At 45.8% G+C, this 20,686-nt stretch overlaps 1 protein-coding gene across 1 annotated transcript in view; it reads left to right on the top strand.

Moving 5' to 3' along the window:
* The first annotated feature begins 614 nt into the window (after nt 1–614).
* LOC147635358 (vacuolar protein sorting-associated protein 26B-like) overlaps nt 615–20,686 on the top strand; it is a 59,413-nt gene continuing 39,341 nt past the window's right edge. The window contains exons 1-2 of the mRNA XM_086802602.1: nt 615–689; nt 805–877. Coding sequence (XP_086658728.1) covers nt 633–689; nt 805–877 — 130 coding nt within the window. The 5' untranslated portion in view covers nt 615–632. The remainder of the gene's footprint in view (nt 690–804; nt 878–20,686) is intronic.

Below are 20,686 nucleotides of genomic sequence, written 5' to 3'. Positions count from 1 at the left end.
TAGACACAAAATTCTAAGGAGTACAATCCCATGCATGGGCTCGGATACCACATCCACACTTGTGCATGCACATGCACCCACACCCACCCACACCTGCACATACAAACACACTTGGGCACATGATCTCTATTGCTGGGTAGAGTAGTCAGATTGGGCTACACCCTGTGCACACACTGCTTGTGGGCACATGAACTTTACTTGGGCTGTTCACACACGCACCCTCTCACAACTAACCAGTGGGCAAAGAAATTCATAAACAAATTCATTCGGACATGTGGTTTGTGATCTTGAAGGGCAACTATACAAACGGTTGTAGGAAGTTTTTCATGGTGACAAATCGTGATACCTTTTCAAGCTTATGGGATCGACTTGTTATCGCTCCTGATGGATTTGAATCTGTGTGGGTACAGAATTTCATCGTTGGAGCGTTCAAGCAGCCTTGTACAATCTCCATTAAGTTCGCCGATGCAGAGACTCGAAAAAAGGCATGTGAACGTGATGTTCTTGCATCTACTGTTGTACAATAAAATACTTGTATATTTTTTTTGCTCTCAAACTCTCATATCCTTGCAAATATAGCCAGTCACTTGATGAAAGATTTTATGTTCTGCCAGGCCACCATCAAAAAGGAGATGGAGCAAACAGCAACATTTCCAGTCTTTCACAGCAAAGAAACTGTAGCCGGGGAGGTAAATGTTTAGACTTTGGTGTGAAGATTTCAGATGCAAAAACAAACAAATATCTCATGTGTGACTGTTCTGGTATGGAGGGTGAACATTTTAGGTCCTTGATCATAATGTGCAGGTTTGCATAGATCCCGTGTACGGCAAGAGAGTGGAACATCTAGGTGTAAAAGTTGAACTTCTAGGTCAAATAGGTAAGGGCATAGTTTTGAAAAATTTGAATTTCTATCCTTTTTTGGACATCTGAAATTGCAAGACAATCTTGTGAATGCTTACTGACCCCCCCTCCCCCTCTTCTCCTCTCCCCGCTGCCCCTCTCGCCCAAATTCAACATGGGCATATTCTAAATTTGTAGCCGTAATTCATTGGAGTCATCTTATGCTTTATCTTGTATGGTAGCATGGGGATCCTATCCACAAACGGGGACTGTAAATTTATGAGTAGAGTATTATGATATTTCAAGAGATAAGTATGGCCCACTCTTGAGTTTGGACCCTCTAATGGCTTGCCCCTTTTGCATTGGTAGTAGAGATGGGGCGGCATGAGTGATGAGGCTAGGCTAATCACTTAGTAGGTATTGGGAAGTGTGAAGGGTGATTTCTTCTATTACTAGCCCGTTTCAATGAAATTTGAGTGAATGGCTTGTTCAAGGAGTTTCCACTGGCCGTGGCTAGTATGCCTACGATACATGGACTCACATGAAGGGTGGCCTGGAGAGGAGACAACAGTGGCAGATGAGGCATGGGGGCTCATGATTACGAATGTGTGCACTAACAAAATGTAAAAGAGACTTCTCACATGTATCAAACCAATGAGACACGGATACATAAGGCGCAAGAACAAAGGTCCTCCACAGCCCACAAGCCCACAAGCAACATAAGCCCATAAAGAAAGTGGACACACTAGCTCGCCGACGATAGCAGAAGACTCGGAATTTTTCAAATAAGGTAGAAAACAAACACATAGCTAGACTCAATGAGTTCTCAAAATTCTAGCTTTTGTTTTTTGATTCCAGTTACCTTGGCGTCCCATACCTCTAGAACTTGACCTAAGGGGCCATTGGTGGACGGTCTGCTTCAAGGATGGACAATGGGGAGTGGATTGCATCCATCGTCTAGGCACATACCATCTTGTTATGTGTGCTTTTTAATGTTTTGGGACCTCTAACCCACGAATTAGCCAAACTAGCCCCCAAGTTACCAATCTAACCCCTAGGTTAGCATGAGGTCCATAACAAACTTGTCCTCTCCAAGCATTTACATCCTCATAATGAATTTGGGAAATTCCTATTAGCAACCTCACTCCCACGTTGAGTTAAATCTTGGCCTTACCTTTCCACATTCCAACAATTAGACACAAGCTTAAATCTAAGCTTCTATTCCTTGAAAATCCCTTGTGAGATCGAGCTCATGTGGAACAAAAAGTCGTAATCCTTAACCGCAACAAGTTTAGAGGTATAATCCTCAATCTTTAATCCTTCCTTGAGTCAACATTCTTGGAAAATTGGAGGAACTTCAGCTTTCTAAGTTATTCATAGTTAAATTACCTATCCATAGTAGGATTTAATAAAATCACTAAACATAACACACTTCCTTGCTCAACAATCTCATAACAATGAGGCATTTTAATACATATGTATGTTCAAGCATCCTCATCCTTGGTAGTGCTTCTCAAACAATTCTCCTACTATGGGCCCAATCCGTGCCCTATCTAGAACATTTTGTAGAATAACTAGTATGAGTTGCAATCCCTCGTATATTAACAAGGAATCGGAATGCAAGCTAAACCTAGATACATACCCTTAAGTTTTGATTCCCAAGGAATTTGGGGTCCTCCATACCAAAACATAATGTAACTATTACGAGTAGTCATATGCTTAGTACATCAAAGGCAACCTTGACCATAGTGTCACGGATTCTTGCTATAGATGCATATACTATGGGAAAAGATAAACCTCGCTTTTGTGCAATTTTACTATTTAGAGAAAAAGTGTGCCTATGAAAAAGCATGGTGGATATTTAATTTTAGCACTAAAAAATTTTGTGTGTTGGAAAAACATAGGATGCATGTTACTATTAGCTTTTGTGTGCATAAAAGCACAGGTGTGTTGGGCCAATGTCATGTGCAAGAATTGCCATGGACATTCTCTGGAGCTAGTCCAGAAGGGGCAGCCAAGGAAAAGATGATTAGAACCAGGACTTGGAGCATGTTATGCTGTTTTGGCAGGAGGGTTTGCCCAAAGAAATGGAGATAGTCAAGGAATTGAAAAGAATGCATGCTCAGGTTGGATCCACCACACCTCAAGCTGCATCCAAAGTGGAACCTAGAAAGGTCAACTCCCAGAAAAAGGGCAAATGAGATGCACCACTTTGAATGTTAAGCGGTTGACTGACCTTTCAGAAGTCCAACTAGTGAAACACTGGCTAAGGAAACAAGGAAGATTTGACTTCATAGCTCTAATTTAAGTCAAAGTTAGCGGGGATGAGCTTGAAAAAAGGTTGCTTTGCATGTTGTTTTCATGCTTGCTTGAGCAATGTGTAGTTCCGGGGTAAGGGGACGCCCGCCCGTGAACCGTGCATGTGAAACTGTCTGTTGGTGACATGGTTACGTGGCATGTGATAGGTGGTAAGTACTGGTCAAAACCTAAACTTAGGAAATAGCATTAATTTATAAGTGAGTTTGTACACACTTCATTAAGTTTTGGGCGACCAAACTCACTTATAAATAGTTTGCACACATTGATGTTCCGAGGCGGACAAAGCTCAATGCCCACCGCCGAGACCTTATCCCCTTTGTTCAAAGAGAGCAACCAGCCATGTGTCCACCCCAACCTGCACTTCAACTCACTTTTCCTCTTTGCTTGATACCCAAGGTGGACATCTCATCATCTCTCTCCTCTCTCTCTAGAAGTAGGTGCCTCCCTTCATGAGGCCTTTTGGCTGTATTTTTTGCACACTCTCCTTTCCAACTTCATATCCAAGCTTGCTAGTGTGTTTTCCAAGCTTCCAAGAGTGTTTCCAGGTGGTATTCACTCCTACACACTCCCAAAGACTGAAATTCAGCAAAACAATCCTTTCTTTTGTTGTAAATTCTGGTCTTTTGGTTGAAAACCCTAATTTCAGCATTCCTTTCTCAAGTTGAATCATAGGGGAAGCTTTCCCAGGGTTCCGTTCATCTTCTTAAAGACTTTTGTCATGAAGAATAGCGACAGATTGAAGATTTCAACACTCTAGATGTTTCCAGCGCAAAGACTTCTGCTATCATCGACTCTACTTGCAATTGGTGAGCTTTAATGCTTAATTATGGAAGCAAGTAGCGGGAAGGAGGAGTAGGACTTCATGTTCACATACCTTGTGGAGTGTTCTCTTGTCCTATGTGCTAGGGCACTCTAGTAGCAAGGCATTGGTAGTCTTAGGGCCTCCCTTCTCTATTTCTCTCAGATTTTTGGAAGAGGTTATGGGAAAATTTTAGGCCGCGAAAGATCACTCTCTTCTTGTGGTAGCTGGCACATCGGAGCTTGGCGGTTGGCACTTGGCTGGCCATCGGAGGTAGGATACATCATCATTTCTTCAGGTATTAGGCTAGACCGTAGAGCAGGGCAGTAGTTTGTTGGAGGTGTGGCCACCTCCAGGAGTCCCGATGACATTGCCTTTGGGATTGCTCGAAGGCTTAGCAGGTTTGGCAGAGGATTCTCCGCATTTTCGCTATAGATTGGGCCCCCTCTCGGGCCATCGAAGCTGAGGTTGCCATGGCATATGAGGAGGATGGTGGGAGCCTTGCCTTGCAGGTCTCTCATCTTTGTGTCTATAGTTCCAGTTTTAGCTCCCTCCACTGGTCATTGGACTCTCATTTCTTGCCAAAGATGGGATATTTGTAGCAGTATTGCAGCGTGGCACATTTGGAGAGCTCACTGTAGTAGCGAGACTCACCTCGCTAGCAGAGTCCATCCGGACACATGGCTTGATATCATTCATATCCTCCGTGGTGGACAGTAGGGGAAGCTTCAGGGTGGTTGTGACCGCATGCGGAAGCGCCAAGAGGCCTTCCTGAGGATTTGGCATTACGGTCCCTTTCTTATTGACAATGGTGGTGAGCCCTCTTGGCAACATAGACAACTTGCCCCCCCCCCCCCCCCCCCCGCCCCCCCTAGTGACATGTATTGTGAAAGTATGCACAAGCGGAAGCGATCACAAGAGACAAAGTAGAGAGAGTCAGAGAGAGGGAGAGAGTAGGCAATGATCAAGTTCTATTATCATAGCATGAGATTACAAGGGGTGGAAGCAGCCAGCAAATGGGCGATAGACGATATGTGCTAGGAATGATAGACAAAGTAGAGAGAGTCAGAGAGAGGGAGAGAGTAGGCAATGATCAAGTTCTATTATCATAGCATGAGATTACAAGGGGTTGAAGCAGCCAGCAAATGGGCGATAGACGATATGTGCTAGGAATGATAGATTACAACAAGTGGAGAGAGGCCCTTTATATAGGAAGGCCAAGAGCTGGCGACAGCCACCATGGAGCTAGCCGACAACCCACGACTAGCACAAATCCTGAGAAAATGCATGCTGAGATGCACAAAATTCTAACACCCCCTCTGCAGCTTATAGTGTGCAAAAGTCAGAAGAAGATGCGACCATGGACACCCAGTACCGGCTGGATACTGAATACACCGCGGAAGATGCACTTGCCAACCTGTCTCTTCAAAACAACACAATGCCACCCAAAACAGCAAAGAAATCTGCTCGGCTCCGAATTCCCACACCAGTGTGTAGTGAGCTCCATTCGCCCCAATAGTGGATTGTGAACACATCACGTCCCAAAACTTGAATCAATGAACTTGGAACACTTCCAATCCATAGCTTTTGCTACACCAAGCAATGAATCTGGAACATAACCGATCCATGGCTTTACGTGCCAGATTTTTTTAAATATTTAGGCTTGGAACTCTGACACATGGGTCCCATACACTATATATGGAAGTGCTGACAGCCCCCTCTCCCACCCACAAGCCTCCTATGGCTAGAAGCACATGGGGGAAAACTATTTGTATAGCTAGAGAAGAACACCATCCTCGTCCTTCCGGCAAGCTAGAAGTGCCTTGAGGCCCTAGATGAGTCACTAGAAGTATCTGAATCACTGTTAAGTGTCTTGCCTTTGCCCTTCTTCTGGGATGAAGACTTGCCCTTGCCCTTCCCCTTGTCCTTCTTCTTGGGCACGCAGTCCTTAGACAAATGTCCTGTCTTCCCATGTGAGTAGCAACAACTCCGAATCTTCTTCTGCACTAATGCTAAGGCATGATCCGGATCAAGAGACAAAACCTTTAACTTACCTTGTGTCATGAGGACTGATTCCTCTTCCAATAGGAGGGAGCTTAGGTTAGTGACCTTGCATCGCAAAGCTCTGGCGACCATATTTGTCCCATCAAGCTTGTCCGCCTTTGTCGTACACGGGGGAGCCATATCCATTGCAAAAGAAACACCACTGCTGCAACAACACCTCCTGAAAACCTCGAATCTCAACACTCCCAAGACTTCTCTCAGGCACACCCAACGGATAAGAGCACGAGGATGGATCAGCCCCCTAAGAAAACTGAGGAAAGAAGGGGCTGGACAGCAGAAAAACAGTCCACATGACACCTCCGGGAAACACCCAACGAGAAGGGAGGAAAGCCGGGGAAGAAGAGGAACTGTTGAATCTGCTTGTCGGGCTGCAACACATGCAAAGAAATCACCTTTCATTGCTGTCCAAACTATAAAAACAGCCCACCGATCACCAACGCAACCCCCCTAGATTGCACCTGAACTTTACAAGGAAAACGCAGGGTAGGAGCACTAGAAGAGAAATGCTGATGAAGAAGGGGCGATACAGCAGAAAACACAGCCCAAACCCCACCAGCTGCTGCTAAACTGCTCGAAGAAGCAAAAATGCATCCCACCAAGGTTGCACCGTGACACCTTGCAGTTGATGCAGGGGCAGGAGCACCGCAAGATGAAAACGCTGATGAGAAGAGGGTGCAGGAGAAGAAAACGCAGCCACTGATGAAAAAACGCAGCAGCACTTCTTGCTCCAAGAAAACGCAGATGAGGGAGGGAAGGGGTCGCCCAGAGGTGGAGAGCCAGGACCTAGACGTCTGATAGCATGTGAAAGTATGCACAGGTGGAAGAGATCACAAGAGACAAAGTAGAGAGAGTCAGAGAGAGGGAGAGAGTAGGCAATGATCAAGTTCTATTATCATAGCATGAGATTACAAGGGGTTGAAGCAGCCAGCAAATGGGCAATAGATAATATGCGTTAGATTACAACAAGTGGGAGAGAGGCCCTTTATATAGGAACGCCAAGAGCTGGCCGACTACCACCATGAAACTGGCTAGCATAAATCCTGAGAAAATACATGTGTGCCAATAAAAGAGCCAGATCCCACACATTGAGATGCACAAAACTCTTCTCCTCCTAGAGTGGCCAGCCGGGGGAGAAGAGCATCCTTCCCCTTTCTTCAGTTTTCTTGATTCTTGCTCCTATCTATGGAGCTGAGTTTGTACTTAGCCATTATGGCTGTTTTGTTTGGTAACTAATAGAAGGATCTTTTTCTTGGAAAAAAAAAGACATGCTGGGAGTTGAGGATAACCTTGTTACCCCTTAGGAACTTGTCGAGGTTGAGGACTTGTCCTATGTTCCACATGAATCCGAGAGGGTGATAGATTTCAAGGAAAGGCAACTTAGGAACAAGTTGATCCTTGAATATAAGATTAAGAGGAAAGATAGGGCGGAGGACTCAACTTGGGAGTCTGCAGCTAGTTTGAGTAAGCATTTTTTAATTTCATGTAAGAGTAAATGCTTGAAGTCGAGAAGTATGTTATGTACGTGGACACTAATCTACAGATTAGGGACCTAATCCAGTGGGGTTAGGTGCCCTTGAGATAGGGATTAGTAGGCACTGGGCAGATACTTGACTAAGAAACATGCCTAATGAATGTGTGAGCCCAGCGGGGCGTGCCATGACAGACTCAACCACATGTCCAAGAGATAGAGATATAGAGAGAGGGGAGAGAGAAGGGAATAGGGATCTTGCACAGTACACCACGTTGAGCGGGGAACAGGCCCCGTCCCCTTTCAGGAATTTATTTTAGGAACAATCCACGAGCACGCTAGCGAGGATCAATACAATCAATGAATACAAAACAAACAGATATGCCGATGTAGGATATCTAAGTCGATGTCGAGGTACAAGATATCTGATGCCAAGCACACCACAGGGATGACCCACAAGTATCTCTCACCGGGCTAGTACCAAATCTAATATCCAAATCCGAATCCAATGAATCCAAGTCCAATGAGTCAAAATCCAAATCCAAGTCCAAGTCCAGATCCAAGTCCAAGTCCAAGTCCAAAATCTAAGCTCCATGTCTAAGCTCTATGTTCCATGTTCATGTCCAAGCTTCATGCCCAAGCTCTATGTCCAAGTTCTTCATGCCTATGCTCAAGTTCAAGCTTCCACGTCCAAGCTTCATGTTCCATGTCCAAGCTCTATGCCCAAGTTCCATGTCCAAGCTCTAAATCCACTCGCTTATCCCATGAATAATCTCCACAATTCCTATAGCCTTATCGATGATGAAAACCCTAGAGAAGCTCTTTCTGGCAAGAAAACTGATATACAACCTGTTTTAATGGTTTTCGGTCGATGATAACTTCCAAAAAGCAGTTTTTAGGGTTTTTTGAGCAATTTTAGGGTTCTCGAATTTTTTTGGGGAGGGTCCGTACAGTTTGTACAGCTGTACGGATCCGTACAGTCGTACGGGAAGATGGTGACGTGCACAGAGCGGAAGCAATAGAGCACTAGAGTGTGCTGAATAGACAGTGCAAGAGAGAGAGATATGGAGCAACTATGCTGAATATACTGAAGCAAAACAGTCCCAAGCAAGAGACACAAGTAGTCTCATAAGTGAGGGAGCAAAATATGTACAAGACTGAATGAAAAGTGAGAGGCCAGCCCCACTTATTTATAGGTGGGTAGTGCTGGCCGACTGGGGCTGAATAAGTTGGCCGATTGGAGCAGAGGAGCTGGCCGACTGGTAAAATACCAAACGGGTTGGGAAAAATCCGAGAAAAATATGGAAAATAGGAGTGGTGTCAAAACCCGAAGGGATCACCTCGTAGAACTCTCCTGGTACAAGACTCGAAACTTGCAAAACAAACCAAGCAACGTGAAGGGGGTGCAGGCCTGACTCACCTCCCAACCTTGAACAGCCGTGGGCAAGCCCACATGTCTTGGCTGTTCCCACTGAGCCACGAGCTGAGCTAACTAGTTGGACGTGCCAACCAATATCTACCTCGTGACATTCCATACCGCCATGAAGCTACCCTTGCGGGCCTCGAGACTGCTGCCGGCCTTGGCTGCATAAAGCAAGTGCACGTCTGCACTAGATCCAGGCTTCTGACCATAGAGCTCTCACAAAGACACGCGAGACTCTATGAACTATTGACTAACCTTGGCCACCCTTTTATAGGCTCTTGGTCGGTCACCGGGCGTCCACACTTGGGTGCCCGCCCGTCCATACTTGGGTGTCCGCCCGTTAGTCTATCCCTAGTCCAGCTCGCCAATCAGCCTGCCTAACTCTAGGCTTCCCCAAGCCTCGAAGCTAGTCTTGTGTGCGTGTAGCACACGGTAGATACACACTGTGCACATGACATACTTCCCTTTCTCTAAGAGCTCACTCTTGAGCTCACTAAAAACCCAGGGTAATCCCTCTGAAGGGTAGTCAATGTCTCCCATGTAGCGTCCTCCTCAACACGATCCTTCCACTTGATCTTGTATTCCGTGAGAAGCGTATTACGCAATGATCTTTCACGAAATCCAAGGATCTTTTCCAGTTCGTGTGGAACAAATGTCATAACTTCGACATGTATGATTTCTTGAGGAGTAACTAATTGGTCTGTTCCACCCAATACTTAAGTCTACTGACATGAAATACGGGATGAACTTTCACATGAGAAGGCAAATCCAGTTCATATGCAACTAAACCAATCCGGTGTGTAATCCGAAATGGTCCATAGTATCTAGGGGATAATTTCGGAGATCGACCTATCCGTAAAGTCTCGGAATCTTTTGGAACGCGCAAATACACCATCGTTCCTTCATAGAACTCTCTAGGTGAATGATGTCTATTAGAATAAAATCTGTCTTTGTCTTGAGCACTTCTAATAGATTCCTTCGCAACTCACATTATTTCTTGCATATCTTGCAGAAAATTATGTGTTGCATCATGCTGAAGTCTTGAGAATCCCACTGTAATAGGTGATCTAGGTTGAAAACCATACATAAGCAGAAAAGAACTAAAACTTGTACTCGTATGCTTAGTACTATTATATGCAAATTCTAACATACGAAGATAATCCTCCCATGAACTCTGTTTTTTGGAGACATGCACGAAGCATATCCTCCAAAATTTGATTAACTCTTTCAGTCTGGCCATCAGATTGAGGATGATCTGAGGAACTTAAAAGGGCTGTGTTTTTTGAACAAGAGAAAGAAAGAGAGAAGAAGTTTGTCGGCTGTAAATCTGTACGAGAGAGAGAGAGAGAGAGAGAGAGAGAGAGAGAGAGAGAGAGAGAGAGAGAAGAAAGATATATTAACGTCTACGAGAGGCCAAAGTCGGCCTATGAGACAAAAAATAATACAACTGTGTTCTTCCGGTCATCGGAAGAAAAGAAAAAGAAAGAAAAGGAAAAGAAAGAAAAGAAAAAGTGTGCATGTGTCTGGATAGAACTGTGAATCATCATGGATCGGTGGAGCCCATATACAAACAATATAAAGGGGGGTGGGGATGTGGATGGAGTGCTAAGGCAAGATGCATCTCTATATGTTGAAGGGGTAGTACAAGCATGCTATGTTGAAGGGGTAGTACAAGCATGCTATGCAGATCTATGTCTAACTCCATCCAGTGCCATAAGAGGGATATAAGATATCATAGCCGATGCTGAGGTTGTGAGTGGCGTGAACATGTACCCTGAGTCTGAATGAAAGCGAGCTACCCTCTCCTGTGTCTCCATCTGGTGTCTCATCCGGATAGCTGCTATCTCTCGGTGACGGAGTCGGGGTGCTCTATGTCCAGTCTGTCTAGGTCTCCTCCTGGCTCTCAATTCCTCTGCTCTCTGTGCGGTCACCCCACGTGGTACATCAGCTGGTACTGGCATAGCTCTCTGGAAGAAATCTGTGAGCTGGGACTGTCTCCCACCCCTAGTGGGAGCGGGTGTCTGAAGGAGTCTCTCTCGAGAACTATGAAGCTCTAGTAGTAGTCTGCCACGCTGTCGCTGGTCCGAGGCCTCCATCAACTGATGTAGTGAAGAGTGCTCCTCAAACAATCCTGCATATCTATCTCTGACCCCCTGGTGGGCTCTACATCTACATACAAAGTGATCCTCAGTCTCCACCTCCTCGCGGCACAATCTGCATATCCGCTCGGCTCTGGGAACCTGTGCCGCTCTCCCAGCCTCTATCTCTAGTTGATGTGATGAGACTCGTAGCTGTCCAATAGCAACACGAGAGCTGTGTGGCATGTATACATCCATATACCGCGGTCGCTGTATAAACCCATCCCTTGAGAGAGAGAGAGGTAGGTAGGTAGGTAGGTAGGTAGGTAGGTAGGTAGGTATTGCCGGCTGTTAGCTCTGGAGGCTGGTTGGTGCGTGTGTGGCTATAGCATTTTATGGCTGTGTGGCGATTGAGAGCTGTGTGCCGCAAGAGCCTTGCACCGGTCACGTAGGCAGGCGGGCTGGTACACGTAGGCAGGCAACCTGGTATACGCACGCAGACGGGCAAGTATGCGCACATAGGCGGCACTCCAGTTGGTGCACGCAGGCGGGTGGTACACGCATGCACGCGGACTGGTACACGCAGGTAGGCAAGCAGACAGGCGGCGCTAAGGTTGCTACAGGAAATCGCGAAAAGCACAGTCGCCGGGTGGAGGGTTTTTTTTTATAAATTTAGCTTTCGTTAAAAAAAACAAAAAAACCTCCACGCCTTGCTTTCGTTTTTTTTTTAATAACCTTAGAAAAAGGGTTTAAAAAACCCATGCCTTGCTTTATGGGTGTTTTTTTTAAAAGAATATATATATATATATATATAAACACAAAAGCAAAAGCTACATATGCTTTTGGGAAAGCCTATAAATTCCCCTCAAGAAGGCTTCTTGCCACACATCTCTCAAGCTCTCTAGCACTCTTCCTTATACAAGGCCAAGCTTTTCTCTCATCTTGCGCTCTTTAATATGTCGACCCAAGAATCTGAGCTGGAGCCCATTTCGGAACATGTAGACTGATCATCAGTCAATCAAGTATGTGTGTGATGCAGATGTTTTGAGAGGAAGGAAAGCTTGATGGGCTGAGTTAATGCAAGATTTTGATTTCGAGGTTCTTTATCGAAAGGGGTCCATGAATAGTGTCGCAGATGCGCTTAGTCGAATTAGAGAGCATACTTGGGTGCTCGCCCGTCAGTCTATCCCTAGCCCAGCTTGCCAATCAGCCTGCCTAACTCCAAGCTTCCCCAAGCCTTGAAACTAGTCTTGTGTGCGTGTAGCACATGGTAGATATACACTGTGCACATGACAGGTGGCCAGCCCACAATCAAGGGCCATGCAAAAGGGACCAAAAGAACACGAGAAATGGGCAGAAACTGGGGATGAATGTGCTAACACCCCCTCTCAGCACCAGATGCTGAACAAACTCCGAGAAGCCGAAGAAGTCGTCCTCTGTCAGAGACAAAAGAATGCAGCAACAACAGGTACCAGAAAAGCTCCACAAGCAATCTCCACAACAACTCAACTACAAAAGCAACAGAACAAGCTGTCAGGTACACTACGTTGTGCTGCTCCAAATATCAGTGCCAAACCCAAATGTAAACACAGTGTCACAAGAATCCCTAGAAGCCTGTAGCTCTAAGAAGATAATACCCTCCAAAAAAATAGAGTCCATTTGCTCCAACTCTGTACCGAGAGTAGCCAAATGCTGTACAATAGCACCCTTCTCGAAGGTCGGCATTGCCAGATGTAAGAACTCAACTGGCCCCTCTGAAAACTGATGTCGGGACTCCACAAGCCCAACCAAATCCAAATCCCAATCCTTTAAACCCTGGAAGTACCACTGTGCCCCAGGCACGGTCACGGACACACCTGACCACAATCCAGAATCCTCACACAGAGTAAGGGAAATAGGAACATTCACAGTAGTGGTAACTGAAGTAGTAGTAGCCTCTTCAATAGCATCACACAGCGTAGAAGCAGGTTCCTCCATAGAAGGCAAAGGGACCAGCAACACATCTTGGTCACTGGTTGACGAAGAAAGAATCGGAGGCGAAGCAATAGGAGAAAAATCCCCCTCAAAATCTGTGAGCAAAGATAGCCCACTGTCTTCCTCAAAAACATTACCAGATATATCATCCTGGCAAGGAGAAGTATGCACAGAAACTGAAGGCAGGGCAACAAGAGAAACAAACTCCTCAGATGAGATGCAGTGAGCAAAACTGGCCCACTATCCTTGGCTGTAGGAACATCTCCAAAAGAAGTATCCACAAGATCACTGACTGCATAGCACCCAGAAGCAGAAACCATCTGCCAATCACTGGCATCACCGTACAGGTCACAAAGCAACTGCCACACATAGAAAGTAGAAGCATCATCAGGAGCATAGATGAAGTGTCGAAGAATTGAATCCTGACAATTCAGGAGAAAGCCATAGATTTGTCCGTCAGTCTTCCTCCACCGACACACATTCTCTGCAGAGGCAAGGTCTGGCAAGCACTGATTCTTGTACGAGAGAAACTCCATCAAACCATACTCCCTGAGAATAGAAGTAGCCTGCAACTTCCATGACTGAAAGTTACCACCATCCAACTTGTCTGCCTCATCTAGGAAATAACAAGAGAGTGGTACGGGAGCCAAATCTGAAGTTGTCATCATTGATCCAATCAATAGGACCAACCCTCATAAGATAAAACTGTCCAAATCAGAAAACACTGATATAGGGCCCTTCCTCCCACCAAAACGCAGCCCTAAGAGGCTGGACAGCACCCGAAAATCCTCCTGTAGCAAAAAACGCAGAAGCTTCTATCGACTGTACCTCCAACCTTGAGGTCACCAGAAGAGGGAAGCAAAAAATGCAGATTTGATATAGAGAGGAAAGGTAGCCACACATGGCCTGGGAACATGCTGTAAGAGGGTGCAAGAGGGGAGGGCATTAACAAGAAGAGTAGCCTGGGCTCTCCTCAAAAAAACGCACAATCTCAGAAGAAGAAGTGTCCTCCACAGGTACCAAAGGTGCCACCAAAGCCCGAAACACCACAAACCCCCTCTGCAAAAGGGAATGATCACCGGAGAGGAAAACACAGCCAGAAAAGGGCTGCTGTCCTGAAAAAACAGGCCGCCTACATCCAAACTCCACGTGGAAAGAAACGCTGATCAGAAAATTACCTGATGGCTGAAAGCGATGAAGCCAATCTGAAGAGGAAGTGATCAGCAGATGCTGTCCAGAAAACGCAGCAACAAAGAGGCTGCAAATCTGAGAAAAACGCAGAGGAGAGGGTGCTGAAAATAGGGCTGAATCTGGGGCTGCAGAGGAGTCGCTGAACTGGGAGCTCTGATACCATGAAAGAGTCCACAGAGCTGAAGCAATAGAGCACTATAGTGTGCTGAATAGAGAGTGCAAGAGAGAGATATGGAGCAACTATACTGAATATACTGAAGCAAAACAGTCCCAAGCAAGAGACACAAGTAGTCTCATAAGTGAGGGAGCAAAATATGTACAAGACTGAATGAAAAGTGAGAGGCCAGCCCCACCTATTTATAGGTGGGTAGTGCTGGCTGACTGGGGCTGAATAAGCTGGCCGACTGGAGTAGAGGAGCTGGCCAATTGGTAAGGACACCAGAAATGGGCAGAAACTGGGGATGAATGTGCTACACCATGCACATGGCGAGTACGTAGGTTGGCGTGTCGAAGGCCTTCAGGCAGGCTTCGGTGGTATGGTACTCCGGAGTTAGACATGGATTTATGGGATTGTGTAGGTGTCACGTGCATCCCGCACTTGGATGCCACGTAGACATTTCTGTACAGAAGGTGCAGGACCTGGGATGGTGAACTGGTCCCATGTGAGCCCAGTCCGGGACGAGTCAGCCAGGGATCCATCTCAGTTGTCCGAGGTCAGGTGTGCATTGTCCTGCACAGGAGTCTAAGGTCAGGTGTGCACTGTCCTGCACATGAAACAGTGCCAGTCCGAGCTGTGAGTCTCATGTATCTGGTATGGTACCGGATGCCAGATCACTGAGTAGTTAGTGTTTAGGACAAGGGGCCAGCCCATAGGGCTACCCCGGATCTTAGTGTGGGCATGAAAATGGTGTGGAACCACCCCCATGAGGGCCAAGAAGGCCCAGGCTGAACCCACCAGCCATGGAAGGGCTGTAGGACAGCCCTAGGGCAAGAATAAGGCAAATTCCAAGAATTTACAGCCTTTACATGGCTGTAGGGCTACAGCCTTTACAGGGCTGTAGGGCAAGTATGGGGCAGCCCATACAGGCTGCCTAGCCCTTGGGATGTGTGCAAAAGGCTTGCCCAGCCATTGGAATGCAGGCGCATCACCTCCCAGCTAGCTAAGAATAAAACGCAGCATTTATGGGATTTATTTTAGCATTTATTGCTGAATTTGCATAAGTCGTGGGACTTTTATGTTGGCCGCCTGGATGTATGCTGGCCGACTGCTCATGAGTAGTATTATAAAAGGCTTAGCCCACAATCCCATTCATTCATCTCATTATTCACTAAGAGCTCAAGCAAATCAAGGGCTAGACAAGCCAAGGGAATTGCTAAGCAAAGGGGTGGACTTCAGAAGGTCAAGGGCAGGGATTTCCCAGCCAAGAAAGGTCAAGAATTCTGTATTTTCTTTTCAGATTCACATCATTCTAATAAAGCAAATACACCATCCATGGTGGGGACCCTACAGAGGGTAATTGGGACCCAATATTGTGTCCTCTCCATCTCTCCCTTCTCTCTCTATTTTCTGCACATCTCCTTGCAGTTTGTGCGTTAATTTCCGTCGCGAAAAGAGTGCTGAATTCTGAGTATTGAAGTTACCGATTTCCGCATATTACAGTGGTATCAGAGCCTACCTCAAGTACAAAGATTCAGCAAAGAAACCAGAATTTTCTCTCGCTCGTGTGCTTGGTTTTTAGACGCTGGTGGACTACCCCTTTCGGAGTGACTCCTGTCTCTCGAAGGACGGTTGGTTTTTAGCCTCCGGAAGCCTCCGGAAGTCTCCCACACAAATAGTGGATGGTCAGATTGCGTTCCGGAAAGGAATTGCATTTTCCTGCTATGGCGAGCTTCGACGACGTGAGAGACCAAGAACCATGGGACCAGAGTGCACCAGGCAGCCCAGCTAGGGCACCAGGCTTGAGTGTCATAGACATATTCCAGCAGATGATGCGAGCAATCGCAGAACAGACAGCCAAGTTGGATGAGCAGAAGGCGCAGATCTTGGCTCTGGAGGAAGAGAGCGTACCCACTCTCTAGCGTCGCGTTTTCCATCTCCTCCCTCCCTCTCCTTCCGTATCCCAAATACCAGATCCTCGACATAGGGACCCTCTCGCAGGGTCACAGCCACAGCCAAGCTCCTTTCTTGAGTTGCAGATGCGTGCATTGGAGATCCGACAACGAGACGACGACGCCATGCGACGCGTGGAACACGAGCGTTACCCTAGAGCTTTGGACGCCAGATTGACACCGGCGGCGCCCTCGAATCATTTTCCCAAGAAAATGAACTTTAGTAAGTATAATGTTAAACTCGATCCCATAACTCTCTATTCATGGTTACATCAATTCGAAGCTTACTTTGCCGCAGTTAGAAAAACAGATACTGACTGAGTGATCTTAGCCAGTTGGTACTTGGAATTTGAGGCCATTCCTTGGTGGACTCAGTGGGCTCATGCCCACACCAGAGTAGGTATGGCAGCTTATGTGTGGAACGAGTTTGTCCGCGACCTTAAGCAGCGGTTTCTACCGCCCCACTACCTTGAGCGACTCGAAGACGAGTTCAGGAGAGCGCGTCAGAACGCGCAACTAGTCCTTCAGTTTGCAAATAAAATTTTGACTTTATGTCTGCAATTAGGCTTATCTGATACAGACAAGAAAGGGCAGTTTTTGTATGGCCTGGACACGCAATTCCAATGGGAGGTGCGTATGTTTAGGCCAGCCACCTTTGAAGACGCACTCTCGCTTGCGCAGAGTGCAGAAATGAAACATAATGGTGGCAAGCCCAAGACTTCCCAGCCGGCTTCTCCCAGGGCTAACGCCTTGGGGAGCAAAAGCCAGAACAAGACGGGGTCTTCCCCAGGACAGAGCCCGAGAGCCTCTGGCTCCAAGAACTTGAACAATGCGTCAAAGCTTACTCCAGACCAGAAAGCGGAGGCAGGCAAGACTGGTGGCAAGTTAAGTGCTGAGGAGCTTTCTCAGTACGCCGCCGCCGCCGCCGCCTCCACAGCTTCCGTGGTGAGCTCAGCTCCCACACAGACCCCAGCGGCTACCCCTAGTTCTTCAAACCCCGGTGCTTCAGTTGGAGCAATTATTAGCCGGGAGCTCGAAGATAAGCAGAAGGGCGTCCATGATCAGGAGTATGAGCGCAACGAATTGCTCAAGTCCTTTGGCTACATAGGTGGCCAGAGAGTCGTCTTGTTTGACAGGCAGCACGGAGGATGTGGTCATGGAACAGGCCGCTAGGCGTGTCCGTTTCGAGCTGACTTCGGTGGACAAACAGATTGAGGGTTGTAGCACAGGTATGACAATGAGTGTCAAGTATGAAGCTCTAGGTGCTAAGTTAGTGATTCAGGGCATAGAGTTTGTGCGTGATTTTATGGTTGCCCCTCTTGTAGGAGCAGACATAATTTTGGGTATTCAGTGGTTTCACAAGTTTCTTCCTGATGTCAAGTGGGACAAGCACACGTTCCGGATCAATCGGAATGTGTCAAACGCCCCGGTGACCATTAAGTGTGAGCCAGGGATTCCAAACTTTCCGCTCATAAGCCACTTGCAGGCTAAGCGAGCAGTCCGCAAAGGCGCACAGTGTGCGATGATTTACATCCAGACAGCCCAGACGGTGGCCAGTGCTTCCGAGAAGTACTCGGTTCTCCACGAAAAGTTCCAGAAGATTTATCTTCGGGACAGCCTCCCTCCCCAGCTCCCCCCGTCCAGACCGGAGGACCACAAGATTGACCTCCTCCCAGGCTCGGAACCCCCGAGCAAGCTTCCGTATTGCCTTTCCAAGGCAATGGAATCGGAGTTGGACTGCCAACTCCAAGACTTGTTTCAATCTGGCTTCATCCGCCCTAGCGTGTCGCCATTTGCAACACCGATCTTATTTGTCAAGAAGAAAGATGGGTCTTCCCGTTTGTGTCGATTATCGTGCACTCAACAAGCTGACTATCAAGAGCAGGTTCCCGATGCCTCGAATCGACTATATTCTCGAGAGGCTGAATGGAGCAAAGGTGTTCTCGAAACTTGATTTAAAGAGTGGGTACCACCAGGTGCGGATTGTGGAGGGGGATATCCCCAAGACAGCCTTCCGTACAGAACGGGCCCACTATGAATTTGTGGTCATGCCATTTGGCTTGATGAACGCCCCAGCTACATTTAACCGCATGATGATGCGTGTTTTTCGAGATTTGACTGGAAAGTGTGTGTTCATATTTCTGGACGACACTCTCATATTTTCAGCTACGGTTGAGGAGCATGACGTTGATGTGGAGAAAGTCCTTACGTTGCTGGAAAGCAAAGAGCTCTACGTCAATGAAAAGAAGTCGGAATTTTATCTGTTCCAAGTAAGCAACTCCAGGGCAGAAAAGAAAGGCCCTGAAGCTAGAAAAGCAAAACAAGAACTTTTGACTAAAGTTGAGTAATATTTTGCTATTAAAAGGCCAAAAGCAAAGTAAAAGGCAAAAACAAAGCAAAAGCATCACTTTTTGGCAAAAAGCAAGGCTTCCCCAAGTATAAAAGAAGCATGAGCCTCTCTTGAGCATCAAGTTGAAGAAGAATCTTTTCATCATGTTGCCATCTTCATTGAATTGAGAAGATCATCTTCTCCATCATCATCTACTTGAGCACGAACCAAATGGTGAAATTTTTCATCGTTGCTTGCTGATTTCAGAGCGTGTTCATTGGCTACAGTGCCATGTTATCATTTGTCCGTACGATTGTATGGATCTGTACAGCAGTACGGAGCTGTACGGACATGTACGGAGCTGTATGGACTGAAAATTTAGAAATCCTAAAAATTTCAAAAACCCTAAAAACTGTTTTTTGAAGGTTTTATTGCCCAAAAACACTTAAAACAAGTTTTATATTAGTATTCTTGCCAGAAAGAGCTTTTCCATGGTTTTCTTCATCGACAAGGTTGTAGGAGCTGTGAAGATTACTCATGGGAACTTTGACTACTTGAACTTGGATATGAACTTGGACATAGAGCTTGGACGTGGAGCATAGACATGGAGAACTTGGACATAGAGCGTGGGCATGGAACTTGGACATGAACATGGAACTTGGACATATAGCTTGGACATGGATCTGGACTTGGTTTTGGATTTGATTTGGACTTGGGACTTGGACTTGGATTCATTGGATTTGGATATTGGATATTGGATTTGGTACTAGCCTGGTGAGGGTTTCTTTTGGGTTATTGTTATGATCCATGTTATTTGACGAATGATAGACATGGTCATTTAATATTTGATTTATATATTTTTTTATGATGCCTATTTCTCATGAACACGTTAGGATTGATTGATGCGATGTCAATTGATTGTTACTACTGACGTGGTTTATGTTTATGAGTTTAGGTGATGAGGTGTGCAAGGGTACCGATTTAGGTGTTGCACAGTGCGAGGATACCGATTTAGGTGTCGCACGGATGGTGGATTGAGTCGTGGCGTGTGGACAGATCTCATTATTATATTCACAATATTTTGTGGCTGTATTATGGCATTTGATATTATTTTGACATCAGTGTGATGTGTGTGTGCGCACGCGTCAATTTATTGTACAGTGAGCGTACGAGCACTAGTTGATTTATTTTGTAATGTGCATATGTGCACAAGTTAGATTATTGTATTAGAAAAAAATTGTGCAAACCTTAGAAGGTTTGAGGACAAAGGTTAATTGAGGACAAAGGCTAATTAAATGGCAAAGTCCAAATATGGATGTGTACTTTATTTTTGGCTGAAAGCCTACTTTTGGAATATATCACAAATACCCACGCGAGGAGAAGCCACTCACGTTGGGGGGGGGGGGAAGATTGCACCCAGTCTTGTGTTGCCTTGTGTTGATGGGTGATAAAGTTTCTTTCTCTTGTCCTATGTTTTGTTATATGCTTTAATTTTTAATTTAATTCAAGTAGTTGTTTTAATATTTGATATATTTTTTTTATGAGTTTTTGATTATTCTCTTCAAGAAGATTAAAGGGTCCCGTTTCAGTGCTGAAACGGGACCCTTTAATCTTCTTGAAGAGAATAATCAAAAACTCATAAAAAAAATATATCAAATATTAAAACAACTACTTGAATTAAATTAAAAATTAAAGCATATAACAAAACATAGGACAAGAGAAAGAAACTTTATCACCCATCAACACAAGGCAACACAAGACTGGGTGCAATCTTTCCCCCCCCCCCCCAACGTGAGTGGCTTCTCCTCGCGTGGGTATTTGTGATATATTCCAAAAGTAGGCTTTCAGCCAAAAATAAAGTACACATCCATATTTGGACTTTGCCATTTAATTAGCCTTTGTCCTCAATTAACCTTTGTCCTCAAACCTTCTAAGGTTTGCACAATTTTTTTCTAATACAATAATCTAACTTGTGCACATATGCACATTACAAAATAAATCAACTAGTGTTCGTACGCTCACTGTACAATAAATTGACATGTACAATAAATTGACGCGTGCGCACACACACATCACACTGATGTCAAAATAA

The sequence above is a fragment of the Cibotium barometz genome, chromosome 9 (assembly GCF_041138505.1).
Source record: "Cibotium barometz isolate CiBa-2024 chromosome 9, ASM4113850v1, whole genome shotgun sequence".
Classification (NCBI taxonomy): domain Eukaryota; kingdom Viridiplantae; phylum Streptophyta; class Polypodiopsida; order Cyatheales; family Cibotiaceae; genus Cibotium; species Cibotium barometz.
Note: the sequence above shows the minus strand (reverse complement) of the source record. Positions and strands in the feature narration are given on the sequence as shown.